The following is a 21,373-nucleotide window of genomic DNA, read 5'->3' on the forward strand; positions in this document are numbered from 1 at the left end:
ATACGAAATTATACATGTTTGTTTGTGTGTTTGTTTGTTTGTATTGTGTATTGTTTGTGTTTATAAAAACTGTGAAAAACCAATAAAAATTTTATTAAAAAAAATATTTACATGATTCACATTCACAATTCAAAACCATGTCTAATGATACAGGGCTTTGAGGGTCAAAACCAGCACTGTTAATTGAAACTACAGTCATACCTCGGGTTACAGACACTTCGGGTTGCGTGATTTCGGGTTGTGCACCGCCCCAAACCCGGAAGTACCGGAATGGGTTACTTCCGGGTTTCAGCGCTTGCACATGCACAGAAGCATTAAATCACGCTTTGCGCAGGCACAGAAGCGCTGAACTGCGACCCGTGCATGTGCAGACGCAGCGCTGCGGGTTGCGGACACTGCGGATTGCGAACGTGCTTCCCGCATTGATCACGTTCACAACCCAAGTGTTCGCTGTATCTGGCAATCAGGCCGGAACTAGTGTTATGTATCATCACTATGACTTTCTGCACTAGCTGAAGTTTTCCAGCAGTCTTCAAAGGCAGTCCCATTTGTAGTGCTGTGCAGTAATCCAACCAGAGGCTACTAGAACATAGGCAACTGAAGCAAAGATGTCTCTGTCCAGATATTTATGAAACACATTCAGGGGGTCATTGAAGTAACCATATTTGGTGTGTGTGTGTGTACATGCATCCCTGAGAACTTCAAAGTATATTGGGTCATCTCCGCTGCTACTGGATAAGTGTAATAAGGTGAACCAGGGAAGGGGGCAATGGACAAGACGGATTGCTAACCCAAAGACCTCAGACTCTGCTGAGGCCTCAGCTGCTGCCCACTGAAGTCTTGCATGGAAACCCCAGTGAACTTTTCAAGACCAGCCACCAGAAAGGACTTAGAATATTTTAAATAGACGGGTGCTGTACAAGAGCACCACTTTCAAATGAATGGAAGCTCCACAAGAGCACTGCATGCAGGCCGTCTGCAGCTCTGGTTCACTTTCGTATTTTATAGACTGAAACCATTTCGATGGATACAGCTACTAAATCTTGCACTGCCCATAATCTCGTCTCTGGCTAGCGCATATTATGAAGAACATTCTCTATGGGATATTTATTTGAGAACATTTCCACGCTTTGTCCCGGCCCACCAAAATAACAATAAAATGAGATAAATGAGATAGTAATAGGAGACATGCAAAATGTTCTCTATTGTGCAAACCAAAACTTTGGGAAAAAGAGAAAGCTTTTCAGTAAAGCGCGGCTCGGGTGCGTGTGAAACAATAAGATGAATGCTTGGCATTAGATTACAGCATCCTAAGCTACGCTTACAATTACTGTATAATAATGAAGGCATTAGTAATTGTTGTTCTCCGAAAGACACTACCAAGATACATCCCCGCAGTTCTTGCATGTTATTTTACAACTCCCTCAGAGCTCAGAAAGAAAGACAAACTGCTGACTGATATTGTCCTCCTTTTCATTAGGTGTGTGCCTTTGCATTATAAATGCTGAGATGCTGGTTTGCTTCCTCCCCGCCCCCCCAAATCTTCAATTGAAATACTTGCTTTGAATATAATTCACTAGTAATGAAGCTTTACAAAGAAGTCTAAAATGATTTTTTTTAAAACAACAACAACATGAAAGCCAAAAGTGCCCAGAGGAATTAGAGCGGCATTATATTCTTTTACGGGACACGGGTGGCGCTGTGGGTTAAACCACAGAGCCTAGGACTTGCCGATCAGAAGGTCGGCGGTTCGAATCCCCCCCGATGGGGTGAGCTCCCATTGCTCCTGCCAACCTAGCAGTTCAAAAGCACGTCTAAAGTGCAAGTAGATAAATAGGTACTGCTCCAGCGGGAAGGTAAACGGCATTTCCATGTGCTGCTCTGGTTCGCCAGAAGCGGCTTAGTCATGCTGGCCACATGACCCGGAAGCTGTACGCCAGCTCCCTCAGCCAATAAAGCAAGATGAGCGCCAAAACCCCAGAGTCAGCCACGACTGGACCTAATGGTCAGGGGTCCCTTTACCTTTTTATATTCGTTTACATTTCCTGCTCGAAATGTGGTGCATTTGTGTTAAATCTTTGAGCGACATCCTTCCTTTTAATTTGGCTGGACAAACCATGGAATATTGCTTCCATCGGCATACCCAGTACAACTGTAACATTCGCTATCTTTTCTCCTTAAGTTTCAAGTCCTTGGTGTTTACAAAGGAAAGGGTTAAAAATGAATGGCTTCTCTGTTTATGGCTCTGAGACATGCAAGCCAGCCTAGCAGCATGTAGACAGCTGCTGTGGATGGGTCAGTACAGATTTCCCTTCTCTGCTGGTACCCATTAATAGATGGGATTATGCATAGTTAAAAAGGGAAGTCTATATGCCTGCTTTATTGTACGGGCAGATTTTGCTCCTATACAAGGAACGCTGCATCTGATAATTTACTTTATTACTCATCATCTAGTCCATGTAAACAAGCTGTTTTAACATTTGCACATTGAGAAAGCTCATTTATCATATGGAATAACTTTAGCTTGCTACATTCATGGACCATGAGTGCTATCCGTAGATGTATGGACATAATAGAAAGAGTCAAGCTCTTTGAAATGGGGGCAAGACAGATGTTGGAACCCCCCCTTGCAAGTATGGCTGCCTTGTGGACCTTTTGTTTAAAAAAACATATTGTGTTTTTCCCTTGGAATTTTGATTCGTCACTGGATTGAAATAAAAAAAATAAGCTTCTTATTAAAACCCTCTTACAGCTTCAAATCCCATGCAATAAGAGAGTTAACCGTTGTAAACCCTGTCATGTCTGTGAGAAGCAGAGGAATTATCTTGTTATCAATTTAATAATGGAGCATTGAAGTAAATGATGCCATCCACTGACACCAGTAACGCTGCGCTCCCCTGGGAAATTCAAGTCTGTAGAAACTGTCAATCTAGATGGATATGGACATACTAAACAATGTACCTCCAAGTCCATAAATCTATTCTTTCGATGCCGCCTTGCTGAAAAAGATTCTGCATAGAGATAGACACAAGTAATGCAGGATGTCTTGACATTACTGTCCTGCAAGCCTCTTCTCTCTCTCTCTCTCTCTCTCTCTCTCTCTCTCTGGGGAGGGGGAATTAAAAATAAATAAATAAACCCAGAGTGGGGCCAGTAAGCAATTTAACCACTTCTTTCCTTCTTTTGTTTTGATCCACAACCTGCATTTAAGACTTGCTGCTTCTGCAGCAGGGGAAATCGCACACATGCAAACCTTTTAATAATTGAATGCGAGTGGTAGATTCTCTTGTAACAAATTACTCATCTGTTTATGCCTAGAAGCCTTCTTGGCTCCCCCCCCATTCCCTCTTTCCCTTTTCTTTTGGATGCTTGCTCATCTGTCGCTTTGTGGCACTGTCCGCTGCCCGACCAGATTGAGATGCAGCGGATCTTTCGCTGCCGCCGCTGTTTGTTTTTAATAAAGCAAACATCCTTCCGGCGGGCAAATAATCTCGGATAGCAGCAGCCCTCAATGCAAGCATGTTGGCGTTTGTTCACAGTGGGGCAGAGAACACAGAATGGGAATGGCAAACAACAAAGGCTAAATCAGGGACGTTTCATCTGAGCGCAGGAAATGGGGAGCATGCGACCAGCGTTGCATTACAGTAACCCTCCTTGGGCTGCGTCTCAGGGATGGCCAGCACGAGCCTCTGTGCACATGCAAAGCAGAGAAGATCAAGTGGTGCCAATTTTAATCTAGCAACAAGGTAAGGCGCTGAGCTGCTAAGAAGACGGCAGCATTGAACATTCCCAGTGGAAGTACTGGAAACCAAAGGCAACTATAACAAAGGGGTTTTGTAGCACCTCAAAAGACTGGCAGCTTTATTGTGGCATAAGTGTTTGTGGACATGAGTCCTACTTCATCAGATGCATGGAGTGTTATCCTAAGTCACAGAGTTGGGGAAAGGGGACTGAGAGCGGTGGTGTCAGAGGGAAATGAAAGTGCCGAAAGTGACAGCGATGCAAAAGTTTAACGGTGGCCCTTCCGAAAGCAGTGCTGGCATGGCAGCACAAACACCCTGGCACTGGGGAACCAATTAACATGTGAGATACAAAAATCCATTATCTAAGCCACAGGTGCTAGAACTTCTTAATACTGTAAATTGCAATTCTGTGGGTTCACACCGGAGTCCACCTTCAAACCTATTTATTCAAGAATAGCCAGATGAAGGTCAGTTCTGCAAGGCTGAAATGTTTCTTTGCTAGGCTCTGTACCATGACAACTATTGCAGCAATTTCCAGAGGGGGCAGCTGTGTCAAGTCTGTTGCTGCAAAACATACGCAGTGTCTTGTGGTACTTTGAAGACTAACAAATATATTACACCATAAGCTTTCATGGACTACAGTCCACGACCATAAATTTATTACTTTTTTATATATATAAAAAAGCTACAAGACTGCTGTTTTTACAGTAACAATGCCACACTTCCCCCCTCCCATTTCTCCTCTTTCTTTGTTACCATTTCCATACCCCGCCCTTCCTCTTTAGGTTTTTTTTCCTCTTCTCTCCTGTTCAAATCTGCACGCTTGCTGTAAATTTGCCTTAATTTGCCTTCAGCCCATCAAAGCTACTCTTCATTAAAGCCTTCATTTCCTGCCTTGTCCATTTACTGCTGGCTGCAGGCTTGGTTTTCCATTTATGATCAAAATGAACACATCTTTATTTGGGATGTTTTTGGCAACTCCTTGAGATGTTTGCTACATTCTGCTCAATTCCTGACTGTAAGCTTTTAGTGGAGGGCCATGCCATTTCCGAATATAGAACCGATGACTTGTAATTGCGGCTAATTACTACACACACACTTTGGCCTCGTGAAGATGTACATCGCTGGCTTGCTAAATCATAGTTTATCAGGTAGGAGGAGTCTGGGCCTCTGGACATCCCTTTTGACTCCTCCCTTGAGAAGCGTGTTCACAGGGCTTTCTTTCTGCCAGAAATCACCAAAACTCAGTTCCTGCACCTCTCAGGTGGGTGCCACTGTCATTATAAGAGAACAAGAGATGTGCTCATGCTGAGTTCTGGCACCTCTTTTTCTAGAAAAATAGCACTGAGTATTTGTGTCCTCTGTTCGAGGTACTGTCATAGGATATTCATCCTTTGGAAGGACTCCTTTATTGTGGGGCTTCCATTCCATTCCAAGTCTGGTTAAAAAAATAAAATACCCGAAGAAGGGAGACTAGGGACCTTGAATGGTTAGCACTTGGGCACCAAACTGAGCAGAAAAACAACACCTGGCCACAGTCTTCCTCATTGAGTGAAATGTATTGCGTACCCATGAGCACTATACATTTAAAACAGTATCATACCACTTTGAAGAGGGGATCCTGGTTTGTTTAGGGTGCTGAGAGGTGTTAGGAGGCCTCTATTCCCCTCACAGAGATTGGTTCTTAACCCACTCAGAGAACTGTATCTCTGTGAGGGGAATAGGTGTCTCCAACAACTCTCAGCAGCATTAACAAACTACAGTTCCCATGGTTCTTTGGGGGGAAGCCATGACTGTTTAAAGTGGTATTTAAATGCGTAGCACAGGTGGGGGCCAGTATTTCATTCTACATATGTATACAGTGGTACCTTGGGTTAAGAACTTAATTTGTTCTGGAGGTCGTGTGCCTCCGCCGCATGATTTCTGTTCTTATCCTGAAGCAAAGTTCTTAACCTGATATACAATTTCTGGGTTAGCAGAGTCTGTAACCTGAAGCGCCTGTAACCTGAAGCGTCTGTAACCCGAGGTACCACTGTATTTATTTCTAAATTTTCACAAATCTCTTTCCCTAAAAATACAAGTCCTTGTTTCACTGCAAAATCCCATCATTTCTCTGTTGCAGAAAGAGGTTTGGGGCAGCATTAGCTTGCTATTCAGAATGTTGCTTGCTGTGCTCTAACATGGCTTCCAATTGCCTCCAGCAACTCTCATGGGATTGGGAGAACTGGCACATGGATATGTTTCCATAGACAAATTCAAGCATGATCTCCAGTTTAGCCTCAATGCTCCCTGCTCTGCTAAGACTCTCCTCCCTGGAAGAGAGGGGAGTGGTTGTGGGCGGGAGCCCGAGCACCACCCCTAGCAGGGGGCATTAGCCCCCTGCCTCCACCTCACCTGGCTGGCGCCCACGCTCCTCTGCAGGCATCCAACCAGGTGCCTCAGAGGGGGCGTGTTCAGCAGCCTTTTGCTGCGGCGCCAGCCTCTCCCCGGCCTCATTCTTCGCCGTCTGCTTGGCGGGAGGCCATGGCACGACCCTCAGTGACATCAGGGGGGAACCTATAGTTGGATTAGCATCAACAGGCTCTGCCTACTGGTGAATAAACCCACTTGTTTTAGAGATCCAATGCCTAAGCCAATACCTTTTCACTGCTGTAATCAATAAAGTTGTGGCCTTTCCATGCCCATTAACCTTATATCACGTGTCCTTGTGTATTCATTTCACATCGCGGTGGTCAGGTCCTCGAACCACAATGAGATTGCAGGAAAAACCCAGCCCCTTGTGTATACAGTTGTAACCTCCCCATGCCCCATGTTGAGTCCCCATTTGAATCAGAGAACTGGTGCTTAATGTGCATTAACTAACCAGCATGATGCAGCGGTGAAGGGATGAAACAAGGAGGGGGCATGCAGATCCAATGCTTCTTCATAGCTTGATAAACTATGGTTGAGCAGGCTGAGAGCAGGCCCTCCAAGCAGACCTTCCAGAGACAGTCCCAGATTTACAGAAGCTGTCCAGGTTTCTGATTTGACCCTGGAATGTCCCAATTTTCCTTAGAATATCCCTATTTTCATTGGAGAAATGTTGGAGGGTATGGAGTCATCTGACCCTAAGGCCATCTGAAGGCAGCCATGTCTAGAGAAGTGTTTTAATGTTTAATGTTTTATTATATTTTAATATATGTTGGAAGCCTCCCAGAGTGGTTGGGACAACCCAGTCAGATGGGTGGGGTACAAATAGTAAATTAGTTAGTTAGTTTGAAGAAATGTTGGAGGGCATGTGAGATGCATCCAAACCGACTCTTCCTCTTGCTCTTTCAGATCATTGCTGTCGAGGGCCAAAAGTCTGAGAGAAATAAGTACTGGCGATGAGGAAGCGGTATCATCATATGAGGCAAGAGCAAAAGAGCAAAAACAAGAAAACCACAATGATGCTCACTCAGAAGGGAATGTGGAATGAATGATTCTTACCATTTGCAGCTCAGCCATCCCTACTCAGCCAAGCATGGAAAATTCTGAATGGCTTCAGAATAGCCGGCCACCCCACTTTGCCAACCCTAGCAGGAACAGCATACTTTTAAGATATTGCCTCGGTATCGGGGGAACAGGAGAGGCCAAGGAACAATCAGAAGAGCTAATGGAAAGTGGTTATGTCTAGTTTTACAATATTTCAAACACCTAAACTATAACCTGCAGCAAAAACTTAACAACAGGGTGCTGACACCTTATTGATTCTTGAGACCACACACTGAAAAACAAGGTAGGCAAGAAGGCAAAGAAATCTCCAGGGTTTTCCCCTTTCACTACACATTTCCTCCCCAGTATTTTTATCTGAAAATGAGGCGCAAACATCCAGAGCAACAGATGCATGCACAATAGCAAAGAGGCAGGAACAATGCAGTCTTCTTTTACCATTTAAACAAGAGGCGGGGAACCTGTGGCTCTGCAGGTGCTGGTGAATTCCAGTTCTCATCATCATCCTATGCTGCCTCCCATCACTGTAAGCCAGGCATAGGCAAACTCGGCCCTCCAGATGTTTTTGGACTACAACTCCCATGATCCTTAGCTAGCAGGACCAGTGGTCAGGGATGAGGGGGAGTTGTAGTCCCCAGAGATCTGGCGGGCCAAGTTTTCCTATGCCTGCTGTAAGCTGATGGCATCCTCTGTGAAGTATCCTCACAGATGGGACACCTGCCGCAAAATTGCCCAGGTGCACCTGGAAAATTTATTCTTACCAGACACATTTTTGCTTTGAAACTATTTTTTTTGCTGTGTAGGGGAGCTGAAAATAATGCCAATCTATTTCATATCTGGCAGTCAATGGGCCCCTTACATTTCAGATAGTACATGGGTAAAGGTAAAGGGACCCCTGACCATTAGGTCCAGTCGTGACAGACTCTGGGGTTGCGGTGCTCATCACGCTTTATTGGCTGAGGGAGCCGGCGTACAGCTTCCGGGTCATGTGGCCAGCATGACTAAGCCGCTTCTGGCCAACCAGAGCAGCACACGAAAACACCGTTTACCTTCCCACTGGAGCGGTACCTGTTTATCTACTTGCACTTTGACGTGCTTTCGAACTGCTAGGTTGGCAGGAGCAAGAACCGAGCAATGTGAGCTCACCCCATTAAGGGGATTTGAACCGCCGACCTTCTGATCGGCAAGTCCTAGGCTCTATGGTTTAACCCACAGCGCCACCCTAGCACATGGGTAGATGAGTCTAAAAACCTGGGACACAAATTTTCACAGCCTTCTAGCAGCTATCATGACTCATTTACCAGAAGTAATGTAGTTAGTGTTTACTCCAGAAGCGTATACCCGATTCTGACCAAACTAAGCCTCCTAGAACAAAATATACATCAGGAGGTTTCTACAAAATAGACACCCCCCCTTACCTTCACACAATTTGAAATGATGTATTAGACTACCAGCCCACAAAGGGAAAAATAGCACTCAGGAAAAGTATGGAAGCTTGTATTTCTGGCATCCTTCTACATATTTGAAAATAGCACATACACACACTCTCCTTGGCCCAAACTGAAACTCGGCACAACAAAGGGCTCTTAACAGCTGGGCTTTGCAGCTGAAGGTGGATATCCCCATCTGCTCCCTTCCCCAAATATTCGGTGCTTAAACTGAGCCAGCATTTGCTCAATATGAGAAGCTGCCTTCAGTGCCAGGTCTCAGCTCTGAACATATGAAGACTAAAGCAAAGGAACACCAGGCATGTGCTAACTTTTTTCCAGTTCAGTAGCCTTGATCAGCCTATATATTACTCCCCTAAAACTCAAAACTAAACAAAAACCCAAGTGAAAAACACAAAGGAAAATAACCACATTTGGAAAAGAGATGTGTGCTGCTACTAAGCTTCTGTGAAGAAGCCGAAAGCAAAAAGAAGATCCAAATTTCTATTTTTTGCCCAGACCTGTTACCCATAAAGAGCCATTCCCAGCAAACTTTGCAGCCAACTATGTACATTAATCTTTTTCTGCCAGGCAGTGCCTGGTAGGTTCCAACATCTGTGAAGTACTGAAGGGCCTCTAAACACGTGCAAAATACCTTTGGTCAAAAATATACCACTCAAATTAACCTGAACACATTAAGGAGCAGGGAGAACGTGGGAATTCCTAGAATAAACTGCAGGTATACAGAGCAAAGCAGCTATCAAGATTTCACTTCTATTTCTCCCTCATCAACAAACAGAATGCAGTTTGTTGTATGCTAAGATTGCGTTTTAAGAAGTTTGTCCTGAGCAGGACCCACTAGTTGAGGAAGAACAAGCAGGCAGAAAGAAATATGCCAAGAATGTGACTGGATTTTATGAATAAAGGTTAAGGATCTCCTTAAGAACAACTAGTATCTCATGGATAAGGGAGCAGATACAAACTATTAATTAATAGTGAATGAGCAAACTAAATATAACTCGTACGTATAACTTCCTTATACACTAAATGCAACCAATACTTTTTCAGCTGCCCAATCATCCCTCAGGTTCCTGTTTCTCAGCCCACTGCTTTTTCTGCAGTCCACCTTCAGACATATTATCCCCTGGTCATTGTCTCCTCTGCTCAGGACACAGTTTGTCCCACAAAACTGCTCCTTCCCCTAGAAAATGTAAGGATTAAATCCCAGCCATTCTGACAACTTTCCCATTCCTCACTGAAACTGAATGACAAACATTCCGAGCAATGAGAAAGCACGTTTACATTCCATGCTACCCTGCCGTCTCAGCTAATCAGCATCCAGAGGGTTCACTTCCATGCGTGATACAATATTGATGTCTTCTCCTATTCTATCTTGTAAGTTCTGTCTCTGTTGTCTTAGGAGACCCCCACATGCCATTATCTCATGAGCATTACTAGTCCCGTGTTACTTCCGAATTCCATCTTTTGTCAAATAGTCAACAGATGGGCCTGTCATAGAACTGCTTAAAAAAAAACACCATCAGCTACGGTGCATATCAGCATCGATTTCTGTCCTCAAGAAACCAGTATTGTGATTTCAAAGCTAAAATGGACAGCTACTGGATTAATGGATTCCTGCAGCTCATAGTCAAAATGGCCAAATGAGAGTAGCAGCTCTTTCAATATGATTTTTATGAGAGGGTAAAGAATTGCAGAGAATAAAGCTACAGAAAACTAGGGCTGAATGATTGAAGATGATTGTGTATGCCCTCTACATACCGCAGCATGCCAAAAACTTATTCCCCCTTCCTACAACCTAATTTTTTTCAGCAAGAGTCAGGAAGAATGGTTTGGGATTAAAAAGCAGCAAGGATGGAAACAAATGTTTTGGAATGGGGGACTGAAAATGAATGCAAATCCCTTAAAAAGAAAGACCCAGCATATCACAAGCTAAGCAGTGTGACAGCCTTTCCCAAGTAAACTTAGCTTTGTGAAATGGAGGAAAACTGGGGTAAGGAAGAGCTAACTGACAACAGCAGGGATTTCACAGGCCTTTTTGTTCCACAAGACAGTGGCACAATGGGTCACGGTATCTGGCTGCTAACCAGAAGGTTTGAGCCCACCCAGGGATGGCTGTGGGAAGGATTCCTGCATTGCAGGGGGTTGGACTAAATGGCCTTTGGGGTCCCTTCCAAATCTAGAATTCTATGAATGGAAACTTCCCTTCCCACGCACCCCTCTAGCTTTTGGGATGAAGTCTTCAAGGCGTCTGTTGTCACCCGTTTCGACTTACTTTATTTATTTATTTATTTATTTATTTATTAGTTTTCACATACAGTGGTACCACGGGTTAAGTACTTAATTCGTTCCGGAGGTCCGTACTTAACCTGAAACTGTTCTTAACCTGAAGCACCACTTTAGCTAATGTGGCCTCCTGCTGCTGCCGTGCCGCCGGAGCACAATTTCTGTTCTCATCCTGAAGCAAAGTTCTTAACCTGAAGCACTATTTTTGGGTTACCTGAAGCGTATGTAACCTGAAGCGTATGTAACCCGAGGTACCACTGTATTCCATTACAATACAAATGTCCCAAAGCCAACACCATTTCCTCCCCCCATACATTTACATGTATATTTCTTCAATGCATGATATTAATCTTTTCTCCCTCCTCCCACTTCCCTCCGCCCCCACTCGATTTCCTCCAAGTTATACAATTTACAATAATCTTTTCATTCTACAACCTTCTCAAGTCATCTATATATTCTTATTATCTTTCCTTACTAATTTTTCTTCCATCCAGTACTTCACATTCTAATCTAGGTATATTCGACTTTTCTTGTACTGATTATCTGTAATGCTTCTCTGGAGAAGGCATGCAGCAGGCATGCTGCAAAACCATGGAGATGCATGTCTCATCCCTTCAATAAATGTCCTTTTGGACTCAATGGAATGGCATCTGACAAACTGTAAAATCCTTATTACACTATTGAACTTATGCTGGGAAAATGGAATTGTGCAGTTGGGCTCCAGGGCTGGAGAAGGGCAAAGATGGCTTATGACCACCTCCTCAGCTTCACCCATTATTCCTGGTTACAACTGTGCCCAACTGTTTCCTCGTGGTATTGTGGAATATTTCAAGGCCAATACAGTGGTGCCTCGCAAGACGAAAAGAATCCGTTCTGTGATTCTCTTCGTCTAGCGTTTTTTTTCGTCTTGTGAAGCAAGCCCATTGAAGGATTAGCGGATTAGCACTATTAGCAGCTTTTAGCGGCTTTTAGCGGCTTATCTGCTAATCGGATCAGCTGATAAGTGGCTTAGCGGCTTATCTGCTAATCGGATCAGCTGATAAGTGGCTTAGCGGCTTAGAAAAGAGGGGGGGGGGGAAAACCAGCAGGAACTCGCAAGACACTGTCGTCTTGCGAAGCAAGCCCATAGGAAATTTGTTTTGCGAAGCACCTCCAAAACGGAAAACTCTTTCATCTAGCGAGTTTTCCGTCTTGCGAGGCATTCATCTTGCGGGGCACCACTGTATTTATATACTGCAGGTATACTTAAATTCACTGGTTTCAAAGCTGTACAGGCATGATCCCAAAGCTAGAGCTGAAAAGGACAAGGAGCCAGGGGCACCTTCTATCCTAGTCAGCATGAACCAGCAAGATTTCAGGATACAGCGATAAATTTGCCACATGGCTCCACTCCGACATCTCATTAGGATCGGTCTGTTAGCTGCAATCCTGCACTCACTGATTTGGAAGTAAGTCTCACTGAATGAAATGGAGCATGCCTTGGAGTAAAAACACACAGGGTTGTCTTCAGAATCCTATCTCACTGTTCCATTGAGCAGAATGTGTGTCTATAGTTTTATATGTTTTTATTTATCCATGTGTACCCTGCTCCTCGGGATGCAGGTGGTGCTGTGGGTTAAACCACAGAGCCTAGGACTTGCTGATCAGAAGGTCAGCGGTTCGAATCCCTGTGACGGGGTGATCTCCGTTGTTTGGTCTCTGCTACTGCCAACCTAGCAGTTTGAAAGCACGACAAAGTGCAATAATAATAATAATAATAATAATAATAATAATAATAATAATAATAATAGTAATAATAATAATTTATTTATACCCCGCCCATCTGGCTGAGTTTCCCCAGCCACTCTGGGCGGCTCCCAATCAAGTATTAAAAACAATACAGTGAGTAGATAAATAGGTACCACTCCAGCGGGAAGGTAAATGGTGTTTCTGTGCACTGCTCTGGTTCGCCAAAAGAGGCTTAGTCATGCTGGCCACATGACCCAAAAGCTGTATGTCGGCTCCCTCGGCCAATAAAGCGAGATGAGCGCTGCAACCCCAGAGTCGGCCACAACTGGACCTAATGGTCAGGGGTCCCTTTACTTTTACCTTTACCCCGCTCCTCAGCCAAAAAAGGTCCTAGAGCAACTTACATTCAATCAAAACAAGACAGTTCTTAACCACAGGCTTACAATACAGCAACAACAACCTACACAAGGGGGAAAGGACAGGCATGGAAGAAGAAAATAAAAACCAAAATTCAGGCACTAGTTTCTAAACAGCTGTTCCTATAATGACCAGCTGGCACAGTTCAGGGGCAGGAGGTGCCTGATGGAGCTGTAGTTCCAGTAAAAAGGATGAAATGTTGTCCAGCCCAGACAATGAAGTATCCAGCTCTGAGGACCTTCTGGTGGTTACCTCACGGTGAGACGTGAAGTTACGGGGAACCAGATAGAGGGCCTTTTTGGTAGTGGCGTTTGTCCTGTGGAACACCCTCTCATCAGATGTCAAACTGATAAACAACTATTTGATTGTAGAAGACATCTGAAGGCAACCCTGTTCAGGAAAGGTTTTAATGGTTGATGTGTTATTGTGTTTTTAATATTTTGTTGGGAGCTGCCCAGAGATGCTGGGGCAACCCAGTCAGATGGGTGGAATATGATTATTATGATTATTATGATGATTGTTATGATTATTATTCCTGCTTCCTATTCCCCCCATCCATTGAGGCAGCCTGATGGAATGGCTCTTCTGGGGAGGGGAGATGAGGCCTGATGGGGCTGGCCTGTCACAGCAGAGCCAGTGGAGCGAGCTCTGCTTCTCAGATCTCCCAGTGCTGGAATGCAAAATTCAAGCAAGGTTCTGCAATAGGATGGAAATGTATTTTTGCACATGAATGTTCATGTGTGTGAGCATGTCTGTGCACACACAGAGCACTTTTAACAATGGAATTGTGCATCATATTTCAGGAGGAAAGGAATGCCGAGCTACAGAATGGCTCACATTTTAAGCCATGATCCGTATTCTTGCAAAGAGCTCTTCTCCCATTCCTCCGTAGAGGAGCTTTCAGCACTGGCATTAGCTGAATTGTCAAGATCAGGTGCTGTGAGTACTAAAGCTGTCTTTCGCCATTAAGGGTTTGTTTTTCCCAGTAATCAAGAGAAGCTCTCAGCTCATTTTCCGGAAGAGGCCTGGCAGATTATTTCAGAAACAGCTTTAATTTTCTCCTACTTTACACCTTGGGGCAACGTCTTCAAGATGTGCTTATCATCCTGATAAAATTGTGAAATGCGTTCCTTCCTAATAGGACCAATGTCTTGTACTCTAAGCAAAGGATGCTTCTTACTGAAGATACAAATCTCCAATGTGCGTTACTGTTTTGTACCATTGACTATCGCATTTTTCATAAAAAGCTATTTCAGCAACACAAAGGCATGGGGTGGAGAGAAAGACGGCCATTCTGCACAACTGAAGGTAAATCCACAGAACACTTGGGAAGTGGAGCCCTTACTTCTCTCGCGCACAAGACCTTGACATAATTCCCTCCCTGCCTTAGAAAAAAATACAATGTGTATCCTATATGCATTTCTGCCCAGGGTGTGCGTAATGTTGCACTTCCTGTGATCTCAAATCGCAGTGTTTCATGCCAATAAATTGTAATGCATCTTCCTGCTAATGAATCACAGACAGTCAATAAGGCAGAATGGCTCATTCAGGAGTGCAAACTGATACTTTACAGGTGTAGTTTGTGGCCTTCTTTCTAAAAGACACACACACACAGAGAGAAACACAACTCCAGACATTCAACTACATATTTACTTAGACACTCTTATCATTTCGAGATAGTGCACACTTCCTTTCCAGCTTCAAGGTTCTTTGCTCGAGAACCTAAACATCTCATATAAAATGAACACCTGTGATTCCATCAGACTGGACAGGATATTATAGTTTGGCTATGAAAATATGGCTCAATAAAGTGTTGATTTTAGATATCAGTCCCCAGTTATAAAGAGTATGGAAGACAAAAGGGTTTTTGACAGACACCATAAATATATATTTTTCATAGTAGCACTGTAATTGCATATATGTGCACTCTCTCTCTCTCTCTCTCTCTCTCTCTCTCTCTCTCACACACACACACACACACACACTACACACACAGGTTCCTGAAAAGGAATATTTACACGACAAGAAGCATATCTACATTATACCACTTTCTCCGGGGAAAGCCACAACAGTGAATTGTAGGAACTGTATTTAGGCAAATTTTTAGTAATTCCAGTAGTTCCAATTCTCTCACAGAGCTCACTGGAGAAAGGTGAAAGTAAACTTAGCCTGTAGGTCTAGGTCGTCAATAGGATAGTTACAACTACCATGCCAACCCCCCCCCCACTCATCATTGCATTAATTGGATTGCTGCAATGTGCTTTGTGTGGGGCAACCCTTAACAGTGGTCCAGAAGCTACAGCAAGTACAGAATGCAGCAGCAAGGTGTGCTCTATCTATCTCTGTGTTGAAAGAGTTATGCCAGCTACCAATACGCTGCCAGTCAAGTCTAAGGTCTTGCTTTTGGTTTATAGAGCCCTGAGCAACTTGGGACCAGATCGCCTCCTGCCACTTCAGTCCTCTCAAGACACTTTCTTAGTGGTGCCATAGGTTCCAAAAGTTTGTCTTATGGCCACTAATGCCAGCTCCTTTTAGTGTGGTGACATCTGCCCTTCGGACTACAGTATTAGCCTTTAGGTGCCCACTTAAAGGTCCCCCTTTCACCCAGGCTTTCCCTGAGAGGTGAGCCAACCATCTTGATTCATCCATCACAAATCAGTACATCAGATTAACACATTTTGCATTTGTTTTATGAATGTAATGTTACTGTATCATTAGATACATTGGAAGGACAAAAATATGGCCTCTTTCGATCAATGAACAGATGACACAACAGCCCTTGCAACCCATTAATAGATCGCTTTCAGAGGAAGATTATGTATGGACAAATTTAATGATATTTGGAACATATTTACTGAAGCCACCATGACCCATGAATCAATGGACATTTGAGGGAAACAGTAAGTTTATCCATTTACATACATGTTATGTAGTTCTGCAATCTTAATTATAATTTACTGTCGTATTATTGGTTTTCCCTCCACCTTTTACAATGTTTTATGTATTCTTTCTTTCCCCCTCTCTTTTTGCTTTTAGCTCATTGTACTACTCTTAATAAAATTATTTTTGAAAAATGAGTATGTTAGTGTTGATTTTACATTGTTCACCACAGTCTTTTTTGCCTTTAGATCGGTGATATATGCAAATAAATAAATCCACTTGGTGGCTATTATAGAAAGACATGTATTGCTAGACGACTAAGACTCCCTTCATGTACACCTTAGGGGGGTATGGAAGTAGTCACAAATGTGATGGCAACCCACAGCTCAAATTATGTGTGACCTAAGTCTACAATCCTGTACCAGTCTTTATCCAGTCTATTTATTTATTTTTAATAATGTTTAGCGCTTGTGGTACGTTTTTTAGTTTGCTTAGCAAGTCATTATTTACTGACAATAAATATATTTCCTGAACCAATGGTGAAAGGATTTAATTGTCAGTCAAACATCACTAATATACTTTACTCAAGAATTCTGTTTGGCTAAGGAAATCCCTGTTTCCAGGACAGCTTAATTTATCAAATGTTCCATTAAAATGCCACGACATGCACTGTCAAATACTGAATAAGGGTCACTAAGTGCTTATGTACACTCAGGGAAACTTGTCACTCACTTTCAATGATATTTTTTTTAAGCTGTATTCATTGTGGATGTCTTTATTAATAGTCAATCTTCTAAAGCCCTTTCTTGTGCTCCATTCATTACAATGACGGTCTGGCAGACACCGGCACATCAAAATTGATTGACTGACATTATGAGCCAATTCACTGACTGCTTTCATTTGTGCAATCCTACTGAAGGTGACAGAACTACACCAGAGGAAGGGGGTACTGCATCCACCCACCACCCTTGCTCTAGCTGATGATTTCCCCTGGAAGTTGGAAGTGCTGTGCTTTGTTCAATGGCTGCCATGGCGGTGAGCAAGCTCTGCTCATGCTTAACTATATGCCTTGGCCCAGTATACCTGAAGGAGCATCTCCACCTCCATTGTTCAGCCCCAACACTGAGGTCCATCTCTGAGGGCCTTCTGGCGGTTGCCTCACTGCGAGATGTGAGGTTACAGGGAAGCAAGCAGAAGGCCTTCTCGGTAGTGGAGCCTTCCCTGTGGAATGCCCTCCCATCAGATGTCAAGGAAATAAACAACTATCTGACTTTTAGAAGGCATCTGAAGGCAGCCAGCTTCAGGTAAGTTTTTAATGTTTGATGTTTTGTTGCATTATTTGTTGTTGTTGTTATGTTGGGAAACCCAGCCAGATCAGCGTGGTATAAATAAATAATTATTATTTTTAACTAGGCCTTGAGATTTTCAGCTGACTCCTGTTCAGTTGTGATGTGTCTCTATGTATGGAATACAGTGCTACCTTGGGTCAAGAACTTAATTCGTTCCGGAGGTCCATTCTTAACCTGAAACTGTTTTTAACCTGAGGTACCACTTTAGCTAATGGGGCCTCCCATAGTTGCTGTGCCGCTGCCATACTCATCCTGTTCTCATCCTGAAGTTCTTAACCCGAGGTGCTATTTCTGGGTTAGCGGAGTCTGTAACCTGAAGCGTCTGTAACCCGAGGTACCACTGTACATGGTCAATGCAAGGCCACATTTCCTATGCTGCATGCTCTGGAGAACCAAATAATATCATTCTTGAGTATCTTAGGAGAAGATAAAAGCAACTAGACTCTAGACAGTCACCACAGTGAGTATTCTGACTTACTCTTTCTCTCGTTCTAAGATTCTGACAAATTTTTATGAGGTTTTTTTCTCCCTAAATTGCGGCTGAAATGTGGAGTACTGAATTTAAAACTCGAATCAGAAACTGAAAGAAATCAAAATTGACAGATGCATCCATTCCCTAGTGGAGAGGTTCTCCAAAATCACGTCAAAGAGCTGTTGTCTCACACTTCCCACTGCATTTCCTATCACTTTCTTTATCCACTAAAATGGCTTTTTAAAGCGTGAGCTTGTTGTACCAAGTCCACTTTAATTGTGCAACCTGCATTTGCTGGTGTGCAATTGAATCCCATCTGAAAATTAGCATCAGCCCCTTGCAAATTATATTGTTCAGCTCAACTCCTGTCAGGGCCATGTGAATCATAAGAGTTAATGCAGCTATATTTTGGATAATCTGAATACAATTCCTTTTGTACCAAACATCAATTCAAAGCACTGTCAACTGCTTTGATAGTGACAAAGGCTTAATTCTTAGCATGATGATTTTTGAACCTACTGTTTAAACTGCCTCTATTACAATGCAAAGGCAATTATATATCAAATTTCATTCTATTTTTAATATTTACCATAACACAATAATTTACTTTACTGTAATCACTAGTTGATATTCTTTTGTACACTCATCTCTGCTTTATCTCTCATTTGAGCAGAGGATGCCATTCACTTGCTCATTAAGTTCATTTAGGGCGAAAAAACTTTCTGAGTATTGTCTAGGTAAATAAATAAATAAAAGCAATGCACACCCTATTGAGAATTATATGCTTTTTCAGGGATATGAACAAAAAACTTCCTAAAAGCCCTAATTACACAGAGCATTTTATTATAAGCACCAAGAGATTTCTACTCAGGCTGCAAAAATCTATCCTCATTTAGTGATAAATTTACCGTTACAATAAGGATAGTTTGTAACTGAATGCATGGCTACATTCAACTACATTACATACATTACTGTTTGTTGTTGTACAAACAATGTATTTGCACACAGAACTGGAGAAGAAAATAGTTTTTTAAGCAAGCAGTTGGTGGCATAAACACATTTCTTTTGTCCTACATTTGCCTCTAGTTAAACAAGTTTTGCAAGTTCCCGAACCATAGAACCCTGCTGAACCTGTTTACAAGATGTGAAAACAGGATGAATATATGCACCATGATCACCTGTCTCTCGGACTAGACCTCCACTCCTCTTCTCCAGCCCCTATGGGAACTTCCTTTGCATCAAAGCTCCACTTACTTTGTCAGGGAAGTCCATCTTCAGCTCAGAGACACTTTTACACCAGTAGGCTGCCGTCTTCTCACTGATGAGCTCAATGTTCAGGAAAGAGCCTTGGCCTGGACCATAGATGGGGCCTGAGGTAACGCCACGTATTATTCTCGGAGAAACGTTTGTTACAATGTCCTATTAACACAATGAGAGAGAAAAAATAAGTTAAACAACAACAAGAAGAGATCAACCACAGTAGTGCAGGAAAAGGTGGTTTTGGAGAAAATGTAGAAATGTCGTGATAGAGGAAAGCCTGCCACGTATATCTGAACAGATGCCTGCTAATTTTACAGCAAAAACCTAGCTATGGCATTACTGTTTCGCCAGGTGCTGTGCAGTGTGTAAGAGGAATCTGACACACACAAGGAAGACAGCAGAGAAGGGGTAGGAGGAATGGAATGGGTAAAAGGAGTGATACAGAAAGCAGTTGGCCTAGTAGGCCATGGATGGTGTTAAAGACACAGACAAACTGAGCTACCACTTAAGAGTCTGGGTTCAACCATATCTGGGATGTGGCTATTTCAGAACAACTAACTGGGCTTAGAGGGGTTGCAATAGGTATTGTAAAGACTTTTGATGTAACAACCTGGTCCCCTTTCTTTTCATAGGGAAGTAGATAGCAAATTTCTCCCAGCAATTTCGCAAACGTGTTTGTGGAAAGCCTACATTGACCATTAATGTTTTAATAATACAGTGGTACCTTGGGTTACATACGCTTCAGGTTACATATGCTTCAGGTTACAGACTCTGCTAACCCAGAAATATTACCTCGGGTTACAAACTTTGCTTCAGGATGAGAACAGAAATTGTGCTCAGGCGGCGCAGCAGCAGGCCCCATTAGGTAAAGTGGTGCTTCAGGTTAAGAACAGTTTCAGGTTAAGAATGGACCTCCAGAACGAATTAAGTACGTAACCAGAGGTACCACTGTATGTGAAATGATGCTATCAGCTCAATGCTCTGTTGTTGTTGTTGTTGTTGTTCAGAGACTTATTAAATTTACTGATAACAACAACAACAACAACAACATACAGATAGAGGCAATTCCCACCTATCTTTTGAGTGTCTGAAGATGGGGACACAGACAATGCTGTCTATTGGCCATACATTCCCAAAAGCTGCAAAGCTAGATGTGGACCTGGGACCACACCAATGTGTTAACACAATGAGAAGTGAAATACCTTATATAGAACTGAGAGAGAGCGTGCGCGTAAATGAATGAACCTTCAGGCAAACTTGAGCATTTTCATTTCAGTAACGAACTTTCTTTTATTTCAGTGAGTCTAACCCTAGCCAGAGAGCTCAGCAACCACTAGGCACTCAGAGTCAATGATATGGACAATATTAAGAGTCCAATATTATAATATGCTATAATCAAACCACTTCAGATCAAAACCATAAAGTTATAAGGAAATCTTCATCCTGTGGAGGAAAGCAAAATTAAGCTTCTTTTTTATTTTTTCTCTCCCTACCTATATATGCGTGTGTGTATGTGTTTTTAAGACACTTAATTCAGAAAAAAAATGCTGTATGTAAATAAGTTATTTTGGCAATTTATAATAAAAAATGATTTTTTTGGGTAAAGGCCATTTAGTTAAGGATTTCATAGAATTATTTGGTTAAGTACCCCTACTCACCATCTTGTCACTTCTGGAGAGATAACATGAACCCCCATTAGTATATAGCAATTAAGGTCAATTTACATATTTTAATTAAGATCCATCCCATATAAAACAATTAGGGTAATAGGCATACTAACTGATTTCATAACATTTGGACGTTTTTCCAACTAGATAGACAGGAAACCTTAATTAGCATTAATTAGTGCTGATCTGCATATGTTTGATAAGGCATACCCTCACCACAAATGATTATTTATTCCTGAATCTGCCAAATGCTACCGTTGCAGAGGATAAAGGGACTTGCTTCATATTGTATGTAAATGTCTAGTGATTTCTATTTGTTTTTCTGTTTGGACTATTTATTATAAAATAAATGGTGAGAAATGGTGTGAATGTACAAATATGTACATTCGCATATAGAGAAAGCATGCCAATTAATGTGCAGTGGTTAATCAGCACTGCTGACATTTCAGTGGTAACTGGGGAAAGGATAATAGCAGTTAGAACTTTTCCTGTCGTATATTCTCCTTACATCCCAAGGCACTGCATGTCAATAAAGTTTTCAGTTAATTTTCCAGCAGCCTCTGAAGATGTGGGCATTATGATACACAAAGAAATGCAGTCCTGTTGTCAGCTTTATTAATTTTCATTAATGATCTACCTACGATACCTTTCCCTT

At 42.5% G+C, this 21,373-nt stretch overlaps 1 protein-coding gene across 4 annotated transcripts in view; it reads right to left on the reverse strand.

The window, feature by feature from the left end:
* Window positions 1-21,373, reverse strand: part of DPYD (dihydropyrimidine dehydrogenase) — a 526,409-nt gene that overhangs the window by 157,662 nt on the left and 347,374 nt on the right. For 3 of the 4 annotated variants that reach the window (XM_082227793.1, XM_082227794.1, XM_082227796.1), the window contains one exon: window positions 19,046-19,210. The exons of the other annotated variant lie outside the window; for it this stretch is intronic. In XM_082227793.1, the coding sequence (XP_082083919.1) occupies window positions 19,046-19,210 (165 nt within the window). The remainder of the gene's footprint in view (window positions 1-19,045; window positions 19,211-21,373) is intronic. 4 annotated transcript variants of the gene reach the window in all.

The sequence above is a fragment of the Podarcis vaucheri genome, assembly GCF_965113315.1.
Source record: "Podarcis vaucheri genome assembly, chromosome: 6".
Taxonomy (NCBI): Eukaryota; Metazoa; Chordata; class Lepidosauria; order Squamata; family Lacertidae; genus Podarcis; species Podarcis vaucheri.